At 47.1% G+C, this 25,733-nt stretch overlaps 2 protein-coding genes across 5 annotated transcripts; both read right to left on the bottom strand.

Annotated features, from left to right (window-relative positions):
* Nucleotides 1–1,633: 1,633 nt before the first annotated feature.
* Nucleotides 1,634–17,772, bottom strand: LOC121595764. The gene is made up of 7 exons (XM_041919968.1): nt 16,825–17,772; nt 6,402–6,679; nt 5,276–5,875; nt 4,731–5,193; nt 2,723–3,864; nt 2,507–2,649; nt 1,634–2,446 (listed from the first exon to the last, which is right to left on the bottom strand). The coding sequence occupies exons 1-7, from the start codon at nt 16,913–16,915 to the stop codon at nt 1,699–1,701; spliced, it is 3,465 nt and encodes a 1,154-aa protein (XP_041775902.1). The 5' UTR covers nt 16,916–17,772; the 3' UTR covers nt 1,634–1,698.
* A 1,897-nt stretch (nt 17,773–19,669) lies between these two features.
* On the bottom strand, nt 19,670–25,498 carry LOC121595768. 4 transcript variants are annotated; one of them, XM_041919973.1, is made up of 5 exons: nt 25,236–25,498; nt 23,343–23,409; nt 20,938–21,147; nt 20,494–20,604; nt 19,670–20,398 (listed from the first exon to the last, which is right to left on the bottom strand). In XM_041919973.1, the coding sequence occupies exons 2-5, from the start codon at nt 23,401–23,403 to the stop codon at nt 20,169–20,171; spliced, it is 612 nt and encodes a 203-aa protein (XP_041775907.1). In that variant the 5' UTR covers nt 23,404–23,409; nt 25,236–25,498; the 3' UTR covers nt 19,670–20,168. The 4 variants fall into 4 exon arrangements, with proteins under 4 accessions (XP_041775907.1, XP_041775910.1, XP_041775908.1 ...); XM_041919976.1 differs by lacking the exon at nt 25,236–25,498 and adding an exon at nt 25,130–25,204; XM_041919974.1 differs by lacking the exon at nt 25,236–25,498 and adding an exon at nt 23,957–24,161.
* Between the last annotated feature and the right edge of the window lie 235 nt (nt 25,499–25,733).

A 25,733-nucleotide genomic window follows, 5' to 3' on the forward strand; every position in this document is an offset into this window, starting at 1 on the left:
CGACAGGCAAGGCAATCGATGTGATTGTGTATCGGGAACGTTTGTGGCGTTATAGTTATGTAAGTATTAAGTTTGTATGGTGCAACATATTCAATGCTGTAGCCCTAAAAGAAGAGAAACATGAAAATTAATTACCCAAATCGAACGAAACCGGATCAAAATGTATATATATTTCAACTGCCACATCCACACTTACCCCCCTTCCCAAAGGGGGTTAGGATTTTTCTGCTGCTTCTGGCCTGGCCTACTTTGGTTTGCACGCTCGGTTAAACCGCCCAGACAGACACACACAAACACAAACAAACGGAGAAGTTCTCCTTTTGCAAAAGGACGTTGTAAATCATGCGTAATCGATTGCTGCTGCAAGGATTATTACCCATCCGATACGGATTTCGAATTCCGTTGTCTTTTCGGGTGCTCTTCCGAACCGAGCAAACGGTAGCACACAGTGCGTGTGTGTTTGACTTACCGTACCGGTACACTAATCTCCCCCCAGGCCAACGATTTCATACTTCCTCACGGCACAGGCAATCGGTGTCCGGTGGCGGTGCGAAGGAGGCATTAATTTATCACGACAAAATGATAAATGAAGCTAACCTGGCATGGCGTTTGGATGGAAACCGGGAGAGCCACGATACCACGAATCACAGTAACTAGTGGTGGGAAAAAAATGAAGTATTCGTCGGAATCGATTCTGGCTAGCTAAGAGGTTTTTTGGATGGTAAGTCCGGAATCAGTTTCCGGAATCTATTACGGAATCGGTTCTGGAATTGGAAACGAATCGATAATTGGCTCCGGAATCGGAATCGGTTCCGGAATCGGAATTGGTTCCGGAATCGGAATTGGTTCCGAAATCGGAAACGATTCCGCAATCGGAATAAGGTTCGGAATCGGAATGGGGTCCGGAATAGAAATCGGTTCCGGAATCGGAATCGGCTTCGAAATCGGAATCAGTTTCGGCATATACATAAGAATAGACGTTAGGGTCCATTCATGCTACGTATCGATAGTCGCAAAGAATCGCAAAGAATAAGAAGAATTTACTTATCCAAACAATCCATTGTCATGGTAATTCCCGGTCTCATTTCGCTTCTAAAACATTTTATTTCATTTGAAGAACTGATTGTCATTCCGGATCCAAATATAAAGTCAATTGTTATTCCATTTCCGGAGCAAATTACCATTCCCAGGTCGATTTTGGAGCCGATTCTGATTCCGGCCCCGATGCCGATTCTGGAGCCAATGATCGAGCCGATTCCTATCGGCAAATTACCATTCCCAGGTCGATTCCGGATCAAATTCTTATTGCAGAGACGATTCCGATTCCGGAATCGATTTCGGAATCGGTTCTGGAGTCAGCTCCAAAATTGGCTCTGGAATTGGCTTTGGAGTCGGCTCCGAAATTGGCTATTGAATCGGAATCGGCTCCAGAATTAATTTCAAACACGGAATCGGAATCGAGTAGGTCCGTTTCCGAGCTCCCATCACTAACAGGAACATATCGATCCGTACCATACCAACCCGAGCAGAGCGTCAAAAAGTGGGTCAAATGAGGCAAGAATCGATACTTCTCAAATAAGGTAAGTAAATACCGAAGACACAGTTTCCATCTACATTTACAAATTACTACAATATTGTACAAATAAGTTTATTGAGTTTTGTCGTACTGAGTATTGGATCGTACAAATCACTTACACTCTACTTTTTCCTTCGCCGATCGTAGTTTGGATTCCTTATCAAATGTCCACTGGTGCCGTCGTTTTTCACCTCGATCCGCCGGATCTTGCTCAGTATTGGGGCCGCCGTCGGCAGGCTGTTGCTGTGCTGTGGTGACGGTGACCGGTGCTCCGCATTGACCACCACATTCGCATACTCGTCCTCCTCATCATCGTCCTCTTGCCGTCCTTCGGGGTGCATCATCATCATCATCTCCTCCGGCCGGAACGGATCGATCGGTGGTTCCTCGGTCGCGATGATCAGTGTGGTTGTCGTAGGGACGGAGGACGTTCTGTAGGCAGACGGTGATCGCCGTTCGTCTTCTTGCTGCTCTTCCTCCGATACGTCCATCATGGGGGAAGCAGGTCCCATTGTACTGCTGCCGGAGGAGGGACTGGATGACTCCACCATTCCACCACCGTTACTACCACGGTGCAGTTCCGCATCGATGTCTTCGAGTGTGATCGGAACGGAGGAGGAGGAGGGGGATGGAGCCGATGGACGGACCGAAGTTGCTGTGGCACGCTCCGGCACTGCTTCCGTGGTGGCGTACCGGATCGGGTAGGGTTGATTTTGGTTGTATCGTTCGTCGTTGTCCTCTAGCGTGTTACCGTTAACTTCATCGTTCTCCGGGACTGCGTTCGGGATCTCAATAGATCCTTGCTTGGCACCCTTGGCTCGTTGCTGCTTCATCTTTTCCTCCATTTCCTGGAACTTGAGGGCAAGATATCTGCGGGAAAAAGTGAAATTATTAGTAAAATGATAGCAGATAAGTCACTAAAAACCATACTTATCAACGAGTGGTCCACTGTAATCTTCCGGGAACTTGGGCGTGAAGGGCAGGATGTACTTGTACAGCCGCTCGTTCAGCACGTACAGCTGCGCCGTGGTGGAGCATTTCACGTTGAACCACCAGTCGCAGGTCAGTGCCACCTAAAAACGACCACCAAACATAACCACCAAAGTCCTCTCTCTCTCTCCCTCAGTCTCTTTCCGTCTCACTTACCTGACTGAAGATGGTCCCGTTCGGGCAGAGGAAGGAAGCTTTACCACCGTTCAGGTCGCAGTAGTGCCACACCTGACAGTTCGTTTCGGGATCGCCGAAGAAGCCCTTGTACCGCTGCTCCTTGCACGAGAAGCTCGTCTCGGGGATCTCGGCCAGCGCGGGATAGTCAATGCCCGGTCGGCCAGTGTTCGGTCCGGGCGTTACAATCTTGTTGATGAGCATCGGTGGCCCCGCTCGGTACTTGTCCGTGTCCACGTACGATTCCGGCTCGACCGTTGTGTAGTTCGTTCGCTCGTACGTCGTCGGCTCTCTTGGGGTCTCTGGCCGCTCTACCACGGGGGGTCGCTGGGGATGTCCGTTCGCTTTCAGGTTGTTCAGTATCTTCACGAGCGTACGGATCGAGTTGTCAATATTGTCCGGGGTGAGCGTTTTCGGCAGCAGATTATTGTCCTGCAGGTTTTTGAGTAGATCCGCCAGGGAAGAACCGGGTGCCGGGGCTGCAGGGAACCCGAGCGCTTGTTCGTGGTCTACCGGTGCCGGAGCTAGCGGGATCGGACGTGGTTTGTGCTGGCTTGGATGACGCATCGATTGTGGGTAGAAGCGTTGCCGGTTGGCGTACTCGGTGCGATTGTGGCGGAGGGGCTTCACCGATGGACGGTACACCGGGTAGGATGGAGTTTCATGTACCGGGGCTGGCGTGGTGCTGGGTGAAACGCTGGAATAGCTTACCGGGCGTGGAGTGGTACTGGAGTAGACAGCGACGGGTTGGGGATGCGCATACTGGTAGGCCGGATGTTCCGGTAGGGTGTGTTGATGTTTGGCTGGCACCTTGTACACTTTGTAGTTTGGCGTGAGGTAGTACTGACCGGTGGGTGGACTCTTTCCAGCGACTTCCGCTGGCTTTTGTGGGGTCGCGTGCTGCGTCAGGATCGTTTCGGTAAGATGTTGGCGAGGAGGTGGTGAAACCGTTTGAAGTTTCGTCGGAGTGACGCCATGCTCCTGCTGCACCTTGTACAGTTGCTGGCCGATTTTGTAGTATTGGTGTGAGTGGTGCTGCTCTGACTGACCATCGGTGACGTGATTGTTGGGATCAATCGTCAGCCTGACCGGGACCACTCCGGGTATCCGTGGCCTTGTGTAACCTTAAAAAAAAGGATTATTTCGTTAGTAAAAGACAAAGAGAGCGATAGTAATGGGAAAAATGAAGTTTTCATCGGAATCGATTCCGGCTAGCTCCGAAGTTTTCTGGAATCGATTACGGAATCAGATTCGGATTCGGAATTTGTTCGGAATCGGTTCTGGAATTGATTTCGGAACCAGCTCCGGCAACGGCTTCGGAGTCAGTTCCGGAATCAGTTCCGGAATCGGCTTCGGCTTCGGAATCGACTCCGGAATCGAAATCGGCTTTCGAATCGGTTCCAAAATTGGCTCCGGAATCTACTCCGGAATCAGAATCGGTTCCGCAATCAAAATCGGCACAGGAATCTGGAATTGGCTCTGAAATTAGATTCCACTCCGAAATCGGAGTCAATTTCGGCATCGCCATAAGAATAGGCTTTTGGGTCATAGATGATGGTTGATAGCCACAAAGAATCCAAATTTACTTGTAAAAGATCAATTCTCATGGAGATTCTTCGACTGATTCGCTTCTAAAACTCCTTTTTTTTAATTTAAGAACTGATTCTCATTCCGGAGCTAATCCCAATTCTAAAGTCAATTCTGATTCCGTTTCCGGGGAGCATATTGTGATTCCCTCGTTGTCGATTCTGGAGCCGATTCTGATTCCGGATTCCAGAGAAGACGCCGGAATCGGCTCCGGATTCAACTCCGGAATCAACTCCGGAATCGGTTCCGAAGTCGACACTGAAATCGACTCAGGAATTGGATCTGGACTCGGAATCGGGTAGGTACGATTCCGAGCTTTCACCACTAGTTCTCACCAAGAGGCGAATGAGGCCAATTGGCTCAAAGTATCTATAAAAAAGCAACAAAAAAGACTAGTTCTTACCACTGTGATTGGAGTGTTGTTTACGTCCTTCGCTGGGCTTCTCCTTGTAGTACACCGGGTAGGGCGATGGTGCAGGCGTTGGGCCGGTAATCCTTGGCTTTTCGTAGTAAAACTTGGGAACAGTTTTCACCACCACATACGGGGACGACACCGAGGGATCTCCATGGCCACGATGATCCTGCACCGGAGCGCCATGATCGTACGACGAGTAGACGGCCACTGACGGCTGCTCGGTGACAGCGCTTTTGATGTATGACGTTTGGGAACCGCCGCGCGTACCTTCCTGCTGATGCTGGGTGCTGAATGTGTTTGTCACACTACCACTACTACTACTACTACTACTGCTGCTGCTGCTGCTGCCACTACTTCCGCCAGTCATCGGTGTGAACGGTCCCGGAATGGTGTTCGATGGAAGGAAAGGATTAATAATCTTCTTCTTGTACGCTACCGGCACTGACTGGTACTGAAATGGTAAACAAAGCAAGCCATGACACACCATTTTGTTGCATTCTCTCAGCAAACCACATCAATCAACGCACACTCACCAGTGCCGAAGGTTTGCTGCGTTCTCCGGGTCCGGCCGGTAGGAAGTATTTACCCCCGGCGGGTAAGTCATCGGCCCCCTCCTCCAGCCCGTACACTTTCGCTGGCAGGACGGCAAAGCGCTGCGGCACTACCACCTGCTCGTACTGGTCACGTTCCCGTGGAATTACCGCATACTTGGGCCGCTCGTATAGGTCACCACCGGTGTGATCGCCCGTGCTGAGCACCGCGTACGACGTTGGCGCACCAGCCGATCCACCCCCAACGGACACCACCTTCACGCCCTGCGGATGATGCCGGTGATTGTACTCGTACGTGAACGGATTGATGCTGGCAGAGGAGGAGGAGGAGGAGGAGGAGGACGAAGAGGACGAAGCCGGGAGTGACTTAAGCCCGGTGGATGAAATCAACTTGGCCGGCGCCGTGCCGTAGTACGGTTTGCGGTGCACTACGACCGGCGAGCGGGGCAGCTCGTACGGTTCCTCCTGCGTCCGGTACGACTGTTGCTGTGGTTGTTGCTGTGGTTTCGCGTGCTTCTGCGCGGTGTAGTAGGCCGCTCGAATGTCAGCCCCCGGGGCCGGCTCCTGTCTGACAGGAACGTTCTACACAACGGTGGAGAAAAAAAAGGTCGGTGAAAGGAAGCATTTGTGAGTGGGTGCCAGAATCATGTAACTAATAACGAATGTGTCTTTGTATTGAACGGACATTTGCCCCGTTTTTTTCCTGTGCTATTAGTGCTACACGTCACACAGGACATGGCCACGAGCCAGGCGAAGGTACGAAGCAGAAAAACCCCTTTTGCGCAAACAAAACAGGGAAGGCGGTTGTGGCAAAACCGTGACTCGGGCCATGATCTGGACTAGATTCTTGTGGACGCAAGATCGCGTGGTCGCGATACGGCCAGATCCGGGCAGGCCATGTGCCATTGTGCCGTTCGCGGGGCGCCATTGCCATTGTCCAGCGGCTGGCTCGCGGCCGGTTACATAAACCTATCCCTCCCCGCCCCCTGGTAGGATTGTTTATTCTATCCAAATAGTGCTCTCGTTTTCCCTTTCATTGGACGTGAAAGGAAGAGGGCGAGGAAGCCTTAATCCTAGCAATCTGCATACCGCATAAGGCAATACTCACGATCGGCCTATAATTATAGAGCGGGTTGAACGACGGCTGATAGTCGCCGGTATCGGGCGCCCCACCGTCCCCGGACGGCGGCGGTGGTCCGGCAGTGGACGTTACGTAGTACTGCATGTAAGGGATCAGCCTCCGGTGCCTTTCAGTTGCCGCTGATGAGCTGCTGCTGCTGCTGTTGGACAAAGGACCAACGCCGTCGGCTGTGAGGTGAGTTGATGGTCCTGCTGACGGTTGGCCGGGTCTTATCATCGTGCCCTCTAATCCGATGATGCACATTGCTGCGAAATAATTAAGAAGATTAGACGCGTTTTGATTGAGATTGATTTTTTTTTTTCAGGTCACGCACACACACAGCGGGAGGCCGACATTAAATTAAAAGCGAGCAAAAATAGAAATGCGGGCCTGCTGACCGGCCGAAACTTAATGTGGAAAATATGTGGACAAATTCGAAATTATGCTGTGTTCCGTTTTCTAAACACACACACTGGAGCATGGAGCTCCCTGCATCATCTACCCTTCGTCATCTGCGTCACGGTAAGTACACCCCACACTGTCCAACCATGACCGACCGTGGGCCGAGCCGATTTGGTCACGCTCGTTTTCAACACATTAATTTTTGCGCACACTTGCGACGGTGCTTAGAAACGCACCGGCCTGGTGGAGTGAAGGGGACGGCGGGGGGAGCGATGATCACCCGCATGCCATTCGACACACCGGTGGCCGTGAGATGCCGCCCCAAACTTCCACTTCCAAGGCTTAGGTGATTCTCAAGCGAAACAAAAAACGAGCGAAAAAACACATTGACCGCGGCGATCGAAGAAAAACGGCGACAAAACCGTTACTCAATCAACGATCTCGCACGCATTCTGCGGCCGGTGCGTCTCGAGCCGCCTCCCCCGAGCCCTCCCGCTCCGCAAACCGCAGCTGAGCCGTGTCGGAGCCGTGGCGCCTCCGCTGGTAATGGATTACTCACTGTGTGGTTTTCCACTCGCTTGTGTGAGCTTTTTTAGAAATTTTCTTGTGACCCTTGGGGCCGGCGGGCGTTTGCTTGCGAGGCTTTTAGATTATTAATTCCCGACGACGGGGTTGGGAAGCGAACTAAATCAATTACTCGACTGTGAGGCGGTTGAGGGTAGGGACAGAGATGTTTCTCTAATTATGAAATCGCGATTTCTGGGCTCAAAGATCGATCGAAGATCATCGATTTCCTTTTAGGTTTTTGTCGTCTCACCGCTCGCTTTGCTCCTCATATAAGAGCCACACACACACATATGCCGTGTGTTGCAATCAAAGACGGCCAGTTCTGCCAATTGGCACGCATTTAAGCGCTCAAATTCGCACATAGCGTCGGCGGTGGCGTTGGCAAAGTGCGAACGTGCGAACGATGCAGCAGGTCGTCGCATAGTAAATTTTAGGCCATTTTTCGGACCGGGCAGAATTCCGCAGCCCCGACTGACTGTTGGTTTTGTGGAATTTATAGCACGGCCCGGTTCGCTCGTTCGTTTCATCTGCAAATTCTTCAACCTTTTTTGGGGTCAGAAATTAAAGCCGAAAAAGAGAAGACGAAGACTGCTGGCAAAACTATAATGCGACGGTCGCGGCCGGCGTGCGTCTGTCCGCGTGTTTGCGATCTAATTCGACTACCGTTCCGTTGTTCACTTGGGCCCCCTTTTTCATCCTCCCCGTCCCCCAAATAGCCCCCCCATAAAAGGAGCCAGCAATTGCAGTTAAGTGGTTTAGTGCTCTAGAAAAATTAATCTACCCACCGGGGACCGTCCACCACTGTACTTGATTATTAGTCCGCTGACCGTTCCGTCCCTCCCTCTCGTCGGGTTCGTCGCCTCATTGCCTTGGGACAATCAGCTATACAAACCGGCGGTGGTGCTGCTGCTGCTGCAGTTTTCTACAGTTTGAGGCACTCCCTTCCGGACCAGCTTGAAAATGATTGTCCTCGGGGCGTGTGTTGTGGCGTGGGTGTTGGTGACTACTGCTACCCCACCCAACAATGAGTTTCCCCAACTGCTGGGGGTGGTGGATGAGGGTGAAGGATTTTCTCAGACCGCTGGTTTGTTCCGCTCGCGCACGTTGTGTGTTTGTGCTTAAGCGATCATCGGGTTTTGGAGAACCACCCCCCCTTCCCCCAACAAAAACACAAAGGGAAACTTCGTGCCGCCGGTGACCTTGCGTTCTGGAGTGTGTGTTTACCGCCCGCGATCCGTGCCGCATTCGTCACGGAGATTGGTTTAGGTCCCTGTTTTAAAGATCTTTTTTTTTTTTTGCTTTTTTGCCACTGCAAGAACGCCGTTTTTCTCTCTGTTGTGCCATTCCCACGACACGCGGCACACGCTTTACGAGGGAGAATGGCTTGGGGGAGTTCTGTGCCTTTGTCTTCACTCGCCCAGATCCATGATCGCTGATCTTGAAGATCACGACCGCGTGCTGCGCCATGGTGGCGGGATGGGAGCATTATAATAAAATCATTATTAGATTGAAGTGTTTGCGGCGGGCGGCTTTTAATCGATCGCAACTAATTAACTTGTTAGGAATGCACATTCAATTGAAGAAAAGCTTTCCTTTGTCGGTAAAGCAGTTGTGACGGTGGCGATGGTGGTGGTGCGGAAATGCACGTGATGAACTAAATTGAATAAACCGGGGGGAGTTCTTCATGTCATTTCAAGGTTGAGCGCTTAGTTCATTGGATGGCATTCTTTTTTTTGTGTTTGGTGAAGGAATGTTGGAAAAGAATGCAACAAAATGCTGTTCATGACGTAAGCGGTTGATGTTTGTTTTATTCTGAAGGATTAAGTGACCATCAACAGCCAATATTATTATTTTTACGCTCATTTTTATTGGTAGAAAACGTCATGGCTAATTAAACAAGTAAAAAACAGTTCCTGTGCGAAATCAACCACAAAGCCGGTGAAACTAATTTAAAACAAGGCTTTCTTGATTTCTTGTTTTTTACCAATACAATCCAATTTGATGAAACACGAAGTGTTTAATTTATACATCACATTAAGGCACTTCCAATTGCTGCTTCTGTCGATTCGATTTCTATAAATGGCTTTTGATTTATGCGACCAACTGTACCTAAAAGGGTTGTTTTTTTATCTGTTGAAAAGTCGTGGAAAAGTAGTTTTTCCCTTTCTATTGCTTTCAGCACAAAAAAGGGCATTAATGGTACAACGTTCATAAATCATTCAGTAGTTAGTGTGGATGTTTAAATGAAATCTGTCTTCGAGCGTTTGTCTTTTATCGTGTCTATAATCGAGCTCAAGCTTGTTTCCGTCTGTGTCTTTTATCCATTTTAGAGCAAAATTTTGATGTTTCTGCATGATTACTATGAACTTTTTGCGTGTTTTTAAGCTTTAAAAGGCATTTTTTAAAACTTTTGCTACAAAAAAATGCTAAAAAAGTAGAAAAAGGTCGACATCTCACTTATTATGAGAATGGATAGGAAGTGGATTTTGATTAGTGTGAAATTTATTATGTTTGACGATTTTCCCTTTTTTCTGTCCATCCATTCTACTGCTGATCTATTTAACCCCTGTTCGACGAAACCAAATTAATGTCAGCTTAAAATGAAGCATATTTCGATCAAAATCATCAATCAACCCCGGTCGAATGTATCGGATTTTTCAACACCCTTTTTCCCGAACTCCGCCCCTAATTGCAGTTCGATAAATCAACCCTTTCATCACAGACACACACACACACACACTTCATCTTGATTAATGTGTAATGAGCAGACGGCGAACCTTCGCCGGTTCTCACCTGCGCAACCGGCTTCGCGACCAGCTCACGCATCTCACGCACAGCTGATCGGAAAGCTTCCATCCACCCTTTTTTCATACTCTTCATCGCTCACTCTCTCTCTCTTTCTACACTCTTTCCATTTCTCAGACTGACCTTGCGGTCGGTCAACAGGGAGGCAGTAAAAACACAGAGCGGCACTCTATATCAAACAAGGCAAGGGCAGCGCACTTGCTGCTGCAATCAAACCGCAATTGGTCACCGCTTTTTTGGCGCGGGATGGCGAATGAGTGGAAACAAACTGGGTCATCAGGGGGGGGGGGCAAGTACAACGGGCAAGGGAGCTCAAGTTCGCAGGCGCTGCTTAACCCTCCAACCTGAGAACAAAACGCGCTCAATCGCGCCGGAGGTTTGGAAAATTAAAGAACACAACACACAATCCAAATGGGGGAACTGTCTCAATGGGGGGACAGGTGTAGGAAAGTTGTTTGTTCCTGTTCCTAATGCGCGTTTCAACCTCTATTATTCGGATGTCAATCGCCCGAGCATAATTTGTAGCGCTCAAAAGCGGGAGAAGAAAAAGCGATCAAACGGTGGATTGACACGCGATCGCGCTCGGGGGTCGGGTGCGCGAAAAAACTTTCCCTCTTTTTTGATGGATTTACATTTGACACCAAACCTGCGATTCGAAAGATGATTGAGGTTGCCTAAGCGAGACGCGGGCAAAGGAGGAGAGAGAAGCGTTTGGTCAAACAACAGCAGCAGCGCGACACCGGGGAATACAAATGAACGCTCGGACGATCGTCGCTACAAAACGGTTGCAATCAGCAGCAAACACACAAAAAATGAACTTAAACGACCGACCATTTCATTCAAAAACGTCATCAATCCGGCCCAGCAGAAGGCTGACACATTGTCGCTCTACTTTCTACTCTGATCTTGCAAACACACACACAATCCATTTTGATAGCAAGTCGGGGCTGTGATGTGTGGGGGCCTTTTCTTTACACTTTTGATATTGCCTTTCTTCCCTAGACGGGAAGGGAGGGGAGGCGGGCGAAGGGAATTGGAAAACACCACCCAAAGGAGGAATGAGAATGGGAGCCGGACGAGACGTGCTCGACGACGAAACAACAAAACGATCAAACCTGTTTTTCGGTCGAATGCGGAACTAACTTTTCTTCCAGCACCGGCCCCTTTAATCGTTTTCCCTCCCCTGTTTGCCTGCTGCTGCCCTTCATTGTTGCTGCTGCGGGAGAACGGGCCGGTTTTCGCCAGCCTGCCCACCAGGCCGGTCCATACCCGCAAGGGAGAATGGCCTTCCGGAGAAAGTCACACCGTGTGGCTTGCTGGCCGGGAAGGTGAATAAAATCTTATAATTGCTAAGACACAACCTATATCTTGACCTAAAGAATGCAGCAGCAGTTTTTTTTGGGAGTGGAATTAAGGGTGAAATATAAAACCATCCCCCCCCCCCCAAAAAAAACGACAGGCGGAATATATATGCAAAAATTGACCCCAACAGTGAGATTAGGCTTAACGGCGTGAGGAATGCAACTGATTGTGCCACCGTGAAAAAAGCGGGATAATTGCTGGTCTTCTCAAATCACCCACCACGACGCCACCCCAACAAACTAACAAACGCGCCACCAATGCGGGAAGAACATATTTTGCTGTCCGGCAACAAGCGAGAAACCTCCCCTCCATGTTTCGGTCCGAAAGGAAATCCGACATAAAACCCAACCCCAACGGGGACGATCCTTCCTGTGCTGTGTGTGTGTGTGTGTGTGTGTTTTTTTTTGTTTAATTCGGCGCTAACACCTCCGATCGAGACACGGGAAGACGTCTTTTCTAGTTTGCATCGGCCCGTGGCTTGTTTTATTTTGGTGCTGCTGTTGCGATCTTATCTTTATTGACTTTAGGGTGTTTTTTTTTGTTGGTTTAGTTTTCCGGTTGGTTGGGTTTTAGTTTTCTTCTTCCTACGTTTTCTTTCTAGAAATTTCATTAAGCCTTTTCCGTCGAGTGGCGACCCGGGAACCAAATCTGCGCCGGGCAGCAGAAACCTTTCTTTACTTCCCGTTTTGCTCGTGCCAAATTTTTAATGCTTTGATATGCAAAAGTTTATCGCTGGTGGTGGTAGTGGTGGTGGCTGCGAGATCGTTTACGCGAGATACAGCGGTCACGCGTGACGTACTTTTGCTTGCGAACGAGAGGGAATAATGGAAGTATTGAAAGGTTTAGCAAAATATTGGGCTTTTTTGGGGGATGGGGAGGAATAAATAAGCGACAAAAGAAGAAAAGGTTTTGCAAAAAAATGATAATGACAGGGGAGATGAAGAGAAGATCGCTTAGATCGCGAATAGGACGCTTCTCAATTCTTCTTCAAGGTATCCAACCAACATTTTTTTTTATTGATTTTGGAGCAAAAAGCCGTTAAATTTATTCATAAAAAACACAAACACAACACAAACAACACATCACTGTGTCATATTGTACAATACTTTCGTTACCCGATCCACGCCATTAAATTCAGAAACCGTTCTGCCAACGCTTGATTATGCAGCGCACAGGGGTCGCGTGTACAGATCGTGTTACATCTGCCACCGTCTCGTGCATAAATTAGCTAATCACCGTCATCTAACACGACTTTTTTGTTTGCATGATGGACAGCTTAAAACAATACGACAGCGGGGGCTAATATGCAAACAAAACTTTTACCCAAAAAAAAAAATCCAAATTTCTTGCTTCCATTTTCCATGGCCTGGCAGAGTTGAATAATGGGGAAAATGCATACGCGTACATTAGCATGATTTATTTGTGCAACAAAGCATTTTTGTTTTGTTGGTTTAAATGTTGTCCCAAATTTGACACGTGAAGCATTACAGGGTTTTCCAGGAGTACTCATAGCTGTGGGACATTTTATTGACTCTTTCGTACGTGAAATGAGCTTAATGTAATTCGAATTGGACTCAATAGCACCCTTTGCTGGGCAAATCTAATAGGAACATTCAAAGAGTTTGTCCAAAAAGGCTTCCATAGAGTCCAATTTCCAGCATATGAGGCACACTTCCCATTGGAAAGAGCCTTGAAAGTGTACCACAACTATGAGAACCCTTGGAAAACGCTGTATCTCGATCGCTACGGGCATGATACGAAACAATCGAGCCATATAAGTGAATATCATATCCGATTAAACGATCTCAAAATAATGCATCTACAAGCAGCATAATTAATAGTCCTACTCCACCTACTCCTTCTTCTGCTTCTAGATAAACGAACGGAACAAAACAGTGCAGCGCATCTCGTTTTAAATTCACTTTTTAAAGTGGCATTCCGCCAATTAAATTACGGCCCATTACTACAACCCAGAAGAGCGGCACTATTTATAGCTGCCGGCGCGACTACTACCACTCCCCATTATCCATTATCTCTACCGCTACACCCTGCCGGTGGTTCGTCATTTCCTTCTCCTATTCCATCGCTCCATCTGTTTTTTATTTGTCATTTTGCCTTCCATTCGCAAAAACGCAGCCGCCTTTTCTAACCACACACACGCTCGGAAGGAAGCGACTGCCCCAGAGTCCCCAAAATAGCATTGTGCCTGCTTCCGCGCTTCTAAGCTTCAATTCCCCGTCCCATATCAGTCGGATAATTCCACAGTTTGGGGGAGCTTTTCTGGTGCGTTTGTGTATTTCCTCATTATCTCACACCATCCATCCAAAAAATGTATATGCACCCACGAATGGCGGGATGAGGAGGGTGGCAAATAGTGTGCCCCAAAGCATCTCATACACACGCTCTCTTACGTGACACAGTGCGGCGGGAAGATGATGTGAGATGTGTGTGTTTTTTTTATTTGCTTCGTGCGTTTACACACGCTTTTTGCCTGCTTCCCATCCTCTTGCACTGTTTGCACTACTACCCAATGCGTGTCTGTGTGTGTAGAGAGTCGAACGCGCACGCACTTCGAACTTTTCCGCGATTCCGTGTGGCTTTTGGAATTAAAGTGCCGTGGCAGACGTGAGATGTTTGTCTGTTTTCCTCACATTGTGCTTCACCGAAACCCTCCGGTTATTTCTTGGTGGGCCACCACGGTGCTGGGGCACCACCAATATTGCAAGGCTCGTTATTTCACACTCCAATTTTTCCCCGTTTTTTTCTTTTGCATTTTTTTTTGCTGCCGTTGTTGTTTCAGTTTCATTGCGGATCAGTGTACCGTGCACCGAGCGAGCGTATAAGGCCTCTGGGGGTTTGCAGACGGGTAACCTATCTGGTTGGGGAAGCTTAGAGCCTAGAGCAGCCAGCCAGCCAGCCAGCCAGCCAAGAGTACGATGCAAAACAGTGTGTGTGTATTAGATCGGTTTTTCTTATGCTGCTGTGCGCTTACTGTACACTACTATGTTTGTTTGTTTCACAGTGGCTGTGTTATTTCTTCAGCAGTAGCCCCCGTTATGCCCTGGCATGCTGCATGTGTGTGGTGTATGCGCCCGCACGATCGTGTGTCCGGGTTTTCCGATCGGCATGAGAGGAGGAGGGGCGCACACAGCAGTATGCGGAGGTGTTTGCGTTAGCATTAACGTTGCGTTACACATTCACCCGCAGCAGCATAAGAGCGCAGCACCCACACCAGGCACCCGAAATCACCTGATGGTGCCTGACATTTACGAGGCACACTGAATCCGTTCGAAGGCGATCGTAAAAACAAAAAAAAAGTGAAGCGATCGAATGAAGCAAAACGGCATCGCAGCATCGAGCGTGTGCGAGCCCGCCCGCCCTCCGCCTTCTTCAGCGCCACATTCTCTTGATTTATGGCTTTCTTTTCCTGGGGCAGCGCGTCGTGCATGTTGTGTGCCGATGGTCGGTTGCATTATGCTCACCGTAAGCATTGGGTCAGGGCATGATTGCTTTGTTCTAGATCTGGTAGGCGGGTGAGACGGTTGCGGCGGATTGGAATGACTGAGTCGTTTTATCGAATGAATTATGAGCGGGGGCTCGTTGCTTGTTATTTCAAATTGAAATAATTTTATATGATGTGCTAATCTACATACTAAGAGAAGATCGTGTTAAAACACATTCTTTGAAAAAAAGGAAAGACTTGAGGGGATTCGTTGCTTGTTGCTTAAAATTGGATTAAATCACTTGATGTGCACATCAATACTGCGAATAGAACGTGTTAAAGCAAAAACTTTTAAATATGCCTAAGCCATAAAAGGAGTTTGTTGTTTGTTGCTCAGCATTAGATTACATCTTTTGATTTGTTTATCCATGATGAGAAGAGATTGTGTTAAAATCAACACGTTAAGAGATCAAACCAATTGAGCGGGTTCGTTACTTGTTGCATCAAATTATCTTAAATCATGTATTGTGTACATGAATACTGAGAAGAGCGTATTAAAACCAAATACTGCTAAATATGCCAAAAGCTAAGAAGCTACGTTGCTTTGTATTGATTTATTATTTGTTAATTCATGATGATAATCGATCGTATCGCTTCTAGAGATCTAATGATTTGAAGGGGTTCGTTGCTTGTGGCCGAGTATTGGATTGAGTCTTTGGATGTATTAATCACCAATGAGAAGAGATCATGTTAAAAATACACACACTTTTTTTAATTAGATAAAATCTTTTGATTTTATAATCCATAATGTCAATAGATCGGGTACAAATCAAAACTTTCACAAATCGAAAGACTTGAGCAGGTTCGTATCTTATGGTTTAATCATTGGGTGGAATGTGCTAGTGCGTTTCCTGTAAGACACTATACACAACACTATAAAGTTGTGCAATTAATGTTCACTAATTTTATTATTAGTTGATTGTTTATTTAATTGTTTTTTTTTTTAATTTATAACAATGATCTTCAACTAGCCTATTTAGTGAAAAAATTGACTGAAAAATCTCTAACATTTGTTGTAACTATTCCCTTTTGTGGTGTGGTATGAAAAATAGGGAGGTCATTATATTTCAAATTAGGCCTTCCCTTTGTTGTCCCATCGGCTTTGCACTTGCCAGGCAATTCGATCGTTTACGAACAGCAAACCGCAACAGCTTATTACGGCACCCCGCTCGGAAGAAAAGCAAACAAAACCCAGCACCGGCGACAAACAAGGATGTAGTTTAAACTGTGCGGGTAGCAAATGGGTCCCTTCCTTCAATAATCGCCCAGCTAACAGCTCGATTATAACGAGGCGAAGGAAGTGGTTGTGCTTTTTTTGTCTGAAAAGACCTCAAACGCCAACCCCCAAGTCCCGCACGACTCGAGTAATGACAAACTATTTTCAATTCAGTACGGTCCCGGGTGCACCGCCACCACCGCGCTGGCATCCACCTCCCTGTCGAACGATCGCACCTGCAGCACACAAACGAGCGGCAGCAGTAGCGGCAGCAGCGGCTGCACGGCCAGCCAGAAGAAAAGGTCCATTTCAAGTGGCGCAGCGCGCTCTGGTAGCCCTTCGAAAAATTCAAATGCAGCTCGAACTTGTGCGAAGCAGGAACTGTGCGAGCTGCATTTTATTACGCCACAGCAACAACATGACACTCTTGGGCCCGGGCGCTCCGCATACCGGAGTGCACAGATTCATACGCATACACACAGACACACGCACACGCAGAATGGCAAAGCCGCAAAAATTACCCCCTTCTCGTTCCTCGCTGCGAAAACAACCCTTACCTGTGACCATGAACAGTGGCAGCAGCGTTCGTTGCCTCAGCCATCGTTGATGTCTTGCGTTCATTTTGCTTAGAACGGCGCGGCGTATCATTACCGCACTAGAACCGGAACTGGAGCACACACGGCTGGGTTACGTGTGCAGTGGGGTGATGCTGTGCAAGTGAATGTGTTTGCTTCTTCTTCTTCTTGCTCTTCCTCTTCTCGTTTTTATTCACTTTTCAAGTTACCTGCATCAAAGCGATTCGTTTTCCACTGGCACATGTTATATATGCACGGGTTGTATGTGTGTAGGAAGAGTGAAAGTGTCGTTATCGTATCAGTTGAATCACTCTGGAAATGCAACTTTCAAACCACTCAAACAGTGCAGGTACATCCACAGACACACACACACACACACACGCGGACACTAGACACTCCACACGATTCGCTACAGCTGATGCAGATCAGCTGCACCTTACCGTTACGAACGGGGCCGCATCGGTGTCGCCCGCAATTCACCAACCGAACCGAACCGAAAACACTACTGATGCACCACGCGGGTGGGAAGGATGTGCACAGTGCGATCGCATAACATGCGCACACTGGCACACACGCGCCCCGGTGCAAAAGAACAGGACGAAGTGGACGAGCGACGAACCTGGTTACGACACACGGTGGGCTTTTTTTATTAGTTAATTGAAACACTATCTGTCTATCTGTCGATATGAACGCGGGTTTGCAATTACGGAGTGCGAACGCGTGCACTACAAGGAACGATTTAACTGCTGTTGTACGAATCGGTGATGCGCGGGAGCGCTCGCGCGCGCGAATGAAACTGCAAAACAATAAAATGCAAACACACAAAACCGCCCGCCGGACGGTGGCGATCGTTAACCGCAAAAACCCGATCCTGACCACACACCACCAACACCAAACTGTACGGGAGCACGGTCGCTGGCGTACTGAACCCGGTGGCGCTCGCTCGCTCGCTCGCTGGCGTGTATTGTCCGAACGCCCGTCCGAGAGGCCGCGTTTTCCACAGCGTGTTTCCTCCGCCGTATGTTCGGGTTTTGTTTGGTGGCGGCGCTCGGTGGCGATCACTCTCCCAGAAACCTTCTCTTTCTGCTTGTTGGGGCAGTTTTTCCCACACAAACGCAGCCGCGCGAGAAAAAGCTCGCTCCGGCAAAGCTTTCGCTCGGTTGCCACCGAAAGCAACCCCGGAGTGTTGGCAAACCGTTCCGGGGCATCTTTTCGCCGGCCGTGCGACAGTACGTTTCTTAAGGCAAGAGCAAAAAAGAGTAACGGGAAGCTTTTTGTGGTTGCACGTTTGCTTTTTTGCGCCGTTTAAAAAAGCGCCCGTCTGGTGGCGAAAGCTTTCTGTAAACCGATCTCCGGAGGGTTTTTTCTTCTTTCTGTCGTCTTACATTTTTTAAACGTTTCAATTCGGTTGCAAAATAATGGTGACTTAATGTGCCGCAGAACATATCTTGTAAGTGGCACAAGAGAGAATTTCAAGCGCCCGGAAATTAACCTCCTTTTTTTTTGGTTGCTTTGGACACACGCGCGCCGGGTGTTTTGTTTGTTCTGCGAATGAGGTTATGGGAATGCGCAACAGCAGCGGGAAGTGGGCTTTTTAACGAAGTGTGAGGTGTTAGAAAGTGAGGAGGAAAATCCCCAAACTCTATGTGTTTGTGTTTGAAGGTTTTTTTTGGGACAAATCTGAGCTGATAAGTTATGGAGAGATTGGGGGGTACTTGTTTTGACAGAGTGTAACTGTCGTTAGCTTTAAGGCAGGGTTCAAAAGGAGGAGTTAACGGTTGAGCCCCGTGATGATGATTTAAATTGGACTTTCCTTATCCGATTTGTATCGTATTGTTCTTGTCAAAGGGCTGACAATGGTCTCGTTTTACCTTTCCAAACTTACCTAGTGAACTATTTTTTTCTTCGGTTGACCTATCCTTGACGAGATTTTGTGGTGTTAGTAGAACAGATATTGAGACTTTCATTTTGGTTAATTAGTTTACCTATTAAAATGGGGAAAAATGCAATTAAAATATAAATCTTCCACAAAATGCTCGATAATTAGCCGATAATATTAATTAAGGCAAATTACTTTTAGTATAGACCCAGTTGGATTGAGCATTGTTCGTATTTTAGCATCCGGAATTGTTAACATGAGCTTTAAGTAAAGACTCCAATTGGTGTTTAACGGCTTCCCTGAAGGAATGTTTTATGATTTATTTGAAATAATTTAGTTTAAGGAGTTTTTCACACCCAAAAAATTTCATTTGAGAAGGAAAGTGCGATATTTTGTCACTTTGTCATTTAAAAAATAATATCAAAAAATAACTGAAATTACAAAAAAACAATTGACTGCTTTACAAAAATTTAAGTATTATTCAAAAGGGTTGCAAGTAAAAAACGAAAGCACAAGTAATGTAATGTATGGTTAAGCATGTCAACTATAATTTATTTTTTCTCATTTAGTTTTGTATTTTATTTATATTTATAAATGTTATAGAATTTTGATAAACATAACTATAAACTGATTATTTTTTTGTTGATTAATAAATGTTGTTAAATAACTTATCAACTTTTTTACAAACAATAGTAAGCCAAATCGTTCAGTTGTTCATGTGGGGTAACATCAAAACATTTCGCTAAGTAGAACTGGAATAAGAGACGATTCCAAACGAGATTCGATCTTACATTCTTTGCTGTATCAAACCAATCGCTTACCATTACACTGTTTAGCAGGCCCCGTAGCGGGGGCGCTAATTGGCGTATAAAAATACTTGTTCTCATCAGCAAAGGAACCTCATTCGCACTTTTAGCTTCCATTTAATCATTTCTCTCTTCAAAAGCAATTGAAAGTTGTCATCGCGTTGGTGGTAAATTCATATTTACATACTTTATTACACTTTACACATTTACTTTACACAATAATACAACCGTGTTACGGATAATGCCTTAGCTTTTTCTAGCAAGGTAGCATCTTCTCGGTACGTAGGAAGGTATGGAGTCAATTGAGGCAAAAATTTACAAAAGATCATCATTGTCGGCAAGGATTGCGTGGTGTATGCGATTTGGTAACAAAAGTATAGAATCTTGTATGTGTGTGTGTATGTGTATAATTGTCTGTGTGTGTGTAGTCTAGCTGGCTAGTGGGAATTGATGAGCTGGTAAATCAAACCACTTCAAACGAAACAACTACGCAACGGAGTCACATTAGAGCGCGCGCACGCGCTCGTCTCTTACAACACTACGGGCCAACTAAAAAATAAATAGTGATGATATTTTAACACGTCGGAAAGAGGAACGAGTCCGCTCTCCCTCGTCCCCGCTATAACCGCTACTTCTTCTTTCTATACATTAAAAATCTCGTCCACCAGCTGGCGGGTGATGACTCGGTGCGGTTGCGTCGGATTGAACTTGGGCCGCTGGTACAGCCGGGCATTGATCGAGTACAGCCGGGGCGAAAGATCACAGCGCACGTTAAACCACCAGTCGCACACGAACACCGCTTGCGAAAACTGCGTGCCGTTGGGGCAGAGGAACGTCGCCTGCCGTCCATCGATGTCGCAATAATGCCATCCTTGTTTCGGTAGCGTGTGAAGAGTGTTTAAGAGGGAACATTAGTGCGTGCCGAGTGCTGAGAGTGGCCGATTGGCTTTTTGCTGCGCCGCTTACCTTGGCATCTCGTGTCCATATCGGCGAAGAAGCCCGGATATTCTTGCTCGTCGCAGTAGAAGTTCGTGTACGGTATGCTGGCCAGTATTGGGTAGTCAGTTCCTGGTCGGCCTGTTGCAGGAAGAGCAAAAAAAAAAAAACAAAAGGTACTTAAGGCTGGTGGCCTTCGAGTAATGGCGCCATAGAACTTTGTTGGAGCGAAACAGTGAGAATAATGAAAAATTATCAGCTGAAAAGGTAACATGCGCAAACAATCGACCCACAAAACGGACATCCTTAAACAAACCAGAACCAGCCACATTAGTGTGTGCTTTTTGGGATGCTTTGGGAGCTTGTTTATACCGGCTGCCCAAAGATACATCAATCAAACGCGACTCAAGGTTCCGAAGCGAGAAGCGACCAACTGTCGGCGGCAAATTAGCATTTAAATGAGCCACGACTTACCTGGAATGGATTTGCCCAGCTCGAGATACTCCTGCACGGAAGGGCTCAGAAAGCCGGGCGGTATGACGGGCACATCCTGCTGGTTGCTGTTGCTGCTGCTGCTGCTCGAATCGAGATCTTGGCTCGGCTCGGATCCGGCGTTCGTCTGCGGTGCGTTCGATGTCCGCACGTTCCGACCACGCTTGGTGCGATTTTTTTCCTCGTGCCCATCTGAACGATAACGAGAGAGCCGGACCGGGAGAGATAAAATTAATAGAGTTATTTTCGGTTCTGCTTTGCTGTGCGTAGGAGGGGGGGTTCTTGCAGGTGGGAAGAAAACACGACGATCGTAAATTCAATTTAATGGTACTAAACGCTTGCCGGCTGTGATTGGCCATAGGGGTAGCTGTGGGGTATTTTTTCTTCTCCTTAAGATCAATAATTATAAATTAATTTGAGAGTGAAACCGTCTAATTAATCGCTGCAGGTTTCGGGTTTCTGAAATCCACCCTAACAAACCCTCCAAAGGAGAGAAGCGTTAGTCGTTCAAAATTAGCCTCTCCGTTGGTTTGGGGCTTGAAATCGGACCGTTCGGTGTGTGTGTATATTAATATTTTAATTGCATAGCATTACGGGCCGGCGCTGGCGATTAAGTATGCAAAGGCGGCAAAGGGAGGCTAAATTTGGGAGCCTCTGAAACGAGCCTATCAGCCCATCTATTAGCGATTTGAGAGCGCGCATGCAGCGTGGGGTGATATAAAAAATATAAAATGACGAACAGAAACAAAGACAGGCAAGCGATGGCAAGAGATGGACTAAACAAGCTTTCAATGTGATTTTGCCAGGGGAGAGCAATTGATAAAATGTTGTTTGGTGTTGACTTGTATGGTTTTGTAAACAAATTTTATTTTAAATTTTGTCAAATATTTGTTTGGAAGTTATCAAATTTTCTAATTGAGTAACCGTGAACTGTAAGCTGATACAATTTACCTGATTTACTTAATGAAAGCTTAATTCATTACAAAAAAAAATATGTTGAATTTATGCTATTTGAGTTGCTTGACTGCTCTCCCGAAACCCGAAATCACGAAACAAAATTGAACAGACATCTTAAAACAAACTATCATAGTTGACGTCAAATATTTTAATTATGTATTACATCATTTTGGAGCCCAAGTAAAAAATGTTGAGCTGCTTTTGAACATTGTTCAACTATATGTAAAAATTTGACGTCTAACCAAAATACTGATGCTTATCAGAACTTCGTTCAATCGTAACTAAACAGGTGATACCCCAAACTTGATCCGTTTTCTGTGCGTGTAGTTTAGACGTATGTTTGTGTCATAATTTGCAAAAATAGTTTGAATTTATTTGTCAATAATTTATCCCGATACCATCAACCCTAATAATTGACTATTAAATCTGCACGAAATATATTAAAATGAAGCTTGAAATAATTTAATTGCAACAAAATGATAATCGAAGAAACGAACCCGGGTAGCAAAGCAAATGTTTAGTAGCGATTGAACAATGTTCAGAAAGGCATCAGTATTTCAGTTGGCCTTGTTCACTAGGTAATGTTTACTTACAGTTGAACAATGTTCTAAAGCAGCATAACATTTTTGTTTTGGGCTTGGAAACGGTGTAAAACGTATTCTCAATTTGAATATTAATTTATGATTAGTTGCTGCTATTAATTAATTTGATTAATTTATGATTAGTCGTTGCATAACATACATTTTGATTATGCATAACATAAATTGAAATAAGTTCGGCTACATTTATAAAGAATTCAAAGTCTTTCAAGATTTGCCGGTTTTTCACCCCTGCATTGAAAAAAAAAACGCCGCCATCGACCGGCGCGCGTAAATCAAACACCAAGTCAAGGAAATTGCCGAAACGATGGGCAAGGCCAAGACCGGCCAAGGCGCGCTTTTGTTTCAAATTGCAGTAGACGGAGAGAGAGAGAGAGGGGAGCCAGGGAAGGACCCATAAAACATAAATCACGCGGATTTGGAAGCGCCGCATCGTAACGGATTCGTAAACCAGCACGGGCGCCCGCCTTGGAAACCTCCTTCTGGTGGGGAAGAAAGATGAAGTAACCAAAGTGTGCGCGCCCCTGCGCAAAATGGGCAGATGGGCACAGGCGCACACACACACACACACACACACACACACACACACACACACACACACACACACACACACACACACACACACACACACACACACACACACACACACACACACACACACACACACACACACACGAGTGTTTGGTTCGCACCATCGTGCGACATTTGCACACTTCCTTAAGTGAAGTTAATCCCCAACACAACACACAAAAACACAGCAGCGTCCCAACTCAAGAGCACACAGCACGGAAAGGGGTGTTGTTATGTAACGCCCAGCTCCTGCAGGCTTACCTATAATTAGTAGACACCCAAATATCAGCAACACTACCGAATCGACCCGCCGGAGAAACATCGTGGCCTGTGATAGAAGGCGAGAGGGGCAAAAAACGGTGATAAAGTTATAATTTTTATGCGCGAGATGACACTTTGAGAAACGATGCCACACACAAGCAAAAAAAGAGAGAGAGAGAAACGAGGCGCCGCACAAAAGGTTTTCAAAGGTTAGATTTTGAACCCATGCGTCCGGGGGATCGTTTATGTTGCGGCACGCAGGGTTGTTTTTTTGTTTATTTGCATACGGTTAGCGCATCTGCCGGACTTCACTATAACACTGTCCAGTGGGATTCTGCACATGCAAAAAACTAGTCACACTAGGCGAAAGAGGACCCGACATGCAAACAAGCAGTCCAAACGGGAAAGGCCACTTATTATCGCATAAGAGTCGCTGCTCTCCTGCTGGGCCGGCCCACGCAAGAAACAAACACACACACACACGCACCACTCACATCTACACACACACGAGCGCGATCGCGCCCGCGCCGCTAGGCGCTGGAAGATGTTACAGGAAGATGTAACGAAAGATGATTGCTATTATCTAACTTTGCATGTGCGCAAACAACTTTTACTTTTTGTTATTGCTGCTTCTTCTTGCTCTCCTCCTGCAAACACACTGCGGCTACAAACACAACACCCGTCGTCCGCGGGCGAACGTCGAAGAACGAATCCGTGCCGCGGGAGACCTCTGACTCAGGCAGACCCGTGGCAGCAGCGTCGTCCGCGGGACACAACGCCGTTGAACCGTCTCTCACTCGCTCGCTCGATCGCACACTCCCTCCCTCTCTCTCTCTATCTCTCTCTCTCGTGCTCTGTGCGCGCGCTAGATACGTTCACTACGAAAGACTTCAATGACGCGAGAAGCGACGAACGCCGCGCGACTGTTCGATGACGATTTGCGCTCCGCTTGACCCTTGAGACTTGGTGGTGGTGTTGCTAGCAGCAACCGGAGCAGCATCGGTGCGGTATGATTAATGCACACCACCGACACACCCACATTAAAAGAAGGGAGCCTGCACTGCATCCACACACACACACACACACACACACACACGCTAGAGGCAGCGGGTGCCTTTTTGGGCAGGGCCTCCTTATGTTTTGGGCTGGGCAGAATATTACGTCTTTGATGTTTTTTTTGTGTGTCGATCCTGGTGCATGGGCGGGAAAGGGTGGCAAGGGTGGTTCGCTCTAATTTGTGACCACACCGCGTACGACCCAATATTCGGAGCGTTCGGTTTTTGCGGGCGGACCTCCCTCTCCCCGCCCCTTTCCTCAATTGCAAAACTCAATGTGATCAATGTGCCGGGGCCGCCGGGGGAGAGGCTGTGCTTTGGAGGGCGATCGAGAAATAGTAAGTCAGAAGCACAGGCACACACACACACACAGCAGCAACATAGCACCAAACCGATCTGGGTAAATGTCAAGCACCGAGAAACGTGAGAAAGAGAGAACGCTTTTTGTTGTCGTTGTTGTTGGGGCCCCGCCGATTGTGTGTTGATGTCTGGACGGCTTGGTTTTTTTTTCTTCTTGCCTAGCGCGCCGTGCTGTTGTTGTGGCCTTTCGAGCATTGTTCGATGTTTAAGCAAACGGATCTCAAACGGTTTGTGAAGGGAGAGAGCACCAGGAGAGAGAGAGAGAGAAAGAGAGGAGAGAGGGTGGTGATACATGCATCACCTTCAGAGGCTTTTTTTTTGCTCGTGCCGCACGGTTCTTGATTAAGAAATAATTAACACCAGAAGTCACACCGTTTTTCATTTGTTTCTGTCTGATTCGCACGATCTTCAAGGCCCTCTTCCCCCGCTTGGGGGGGCCACCCGTGCTAGAACATTATAATTGGGATCTTATTCGCACCTTCTTTCTAATCACTATTCACACACAAACGCAGCGCAAACACAGAGAGCGTGTTACGCGAGGGAAAGATGGGGGGGGGGGAAGGATAGAATCAATCGATCGAAACACTGGTTTGATGGACACAAGACACACTAGTACACTACACTACAGTAGAACGAAGGTACTACTACTACTCGCAGCGACCCCGCTGCGACCCATGCGAGCTCTGCGACACAGAACCACAAACGTGCTGATCGCGTGCAACCGTCAACACATACTGATTCATTCAAGCCCGCATCCGCTCGCAAGATCGAGTGCGCGGCGCTGGTATGCTGCGGCTGCCAACTAGACTTACACCGTCCCGCTCACACACACGCGCCGGAGGTAAGGGGAAAGTGGTGCCAAATGGGCATGTAAAGCAGTTGAATGAATTTTGCTTTAATTTTTTACACAAAACGCAATTATTATCACATTAGTATATGTCACCATTAATCAAATGATTAAAATTGCAACGTTTTT

Source organism: Anopheles merus, chromosome 3R, assembly GCF_017562075.2.
Source record: "Anopheles merus strain MAF chromosome 3R, AmerM5.1, whole genome shotgun sequence".
NCBI lineage: Eukaryota > Metazoa > Arthropoda > Insecta > Diptera > Culicidae > Anopheles > Anopheles merus.

What these genes read in the sequence shown, in the direction of transcription:
- LOC121595764 (XM_041919968.1), bottom strand. Translation starts at nt 16,915, where the DNA reads ATGATACGCCGCGCCGTTCTAAGCAAAATGAACGCAAGACATCAACGA. An exon ending in TCTATAATTATAGGCCGATC is followed by an intron (nt 5,876 to 6,401) that starts GTGAGTATTGCC and finishes ACCGTTGTGTAG; the next exon opens with AACGTTCCTGTCAGACAGGA. An exon ending in ACGGGACCATCTTCAGTCAG is followed by an intron (nt 2,650 to 2,722) that starts GTAAGTGAGACG and finishes GGTCGTTTTTAG; the next exon opens with GTGGCACTGACCTGCGACTG.
- LOC121595768 (XM_041919973.1), bottom strand. Translation starts at nt 23,403, where the DNA reads ATGTTTCTCCGGCGGGTCGATTCGGTAGTGTTGCTGATATTTGGGTGT. An exon ending in TGGGTGTCTACTAATTATAG is followed by an intron (nt 21,148 to 23,342) that starts GTAAGCCTGCAG and finishes GTTATCGTTCAG; the next exon opens with ATGGGCACGAGGAAAAAAAT. An exon ending in TATGGACACGAGATGCCAAG is followed by an intron (nt 20,399 to 20,493) that starts GTAAGCGGCGCA and finishes TACCGAAACAAG; the next exon opens with GATGGCATTATTGCGACATC.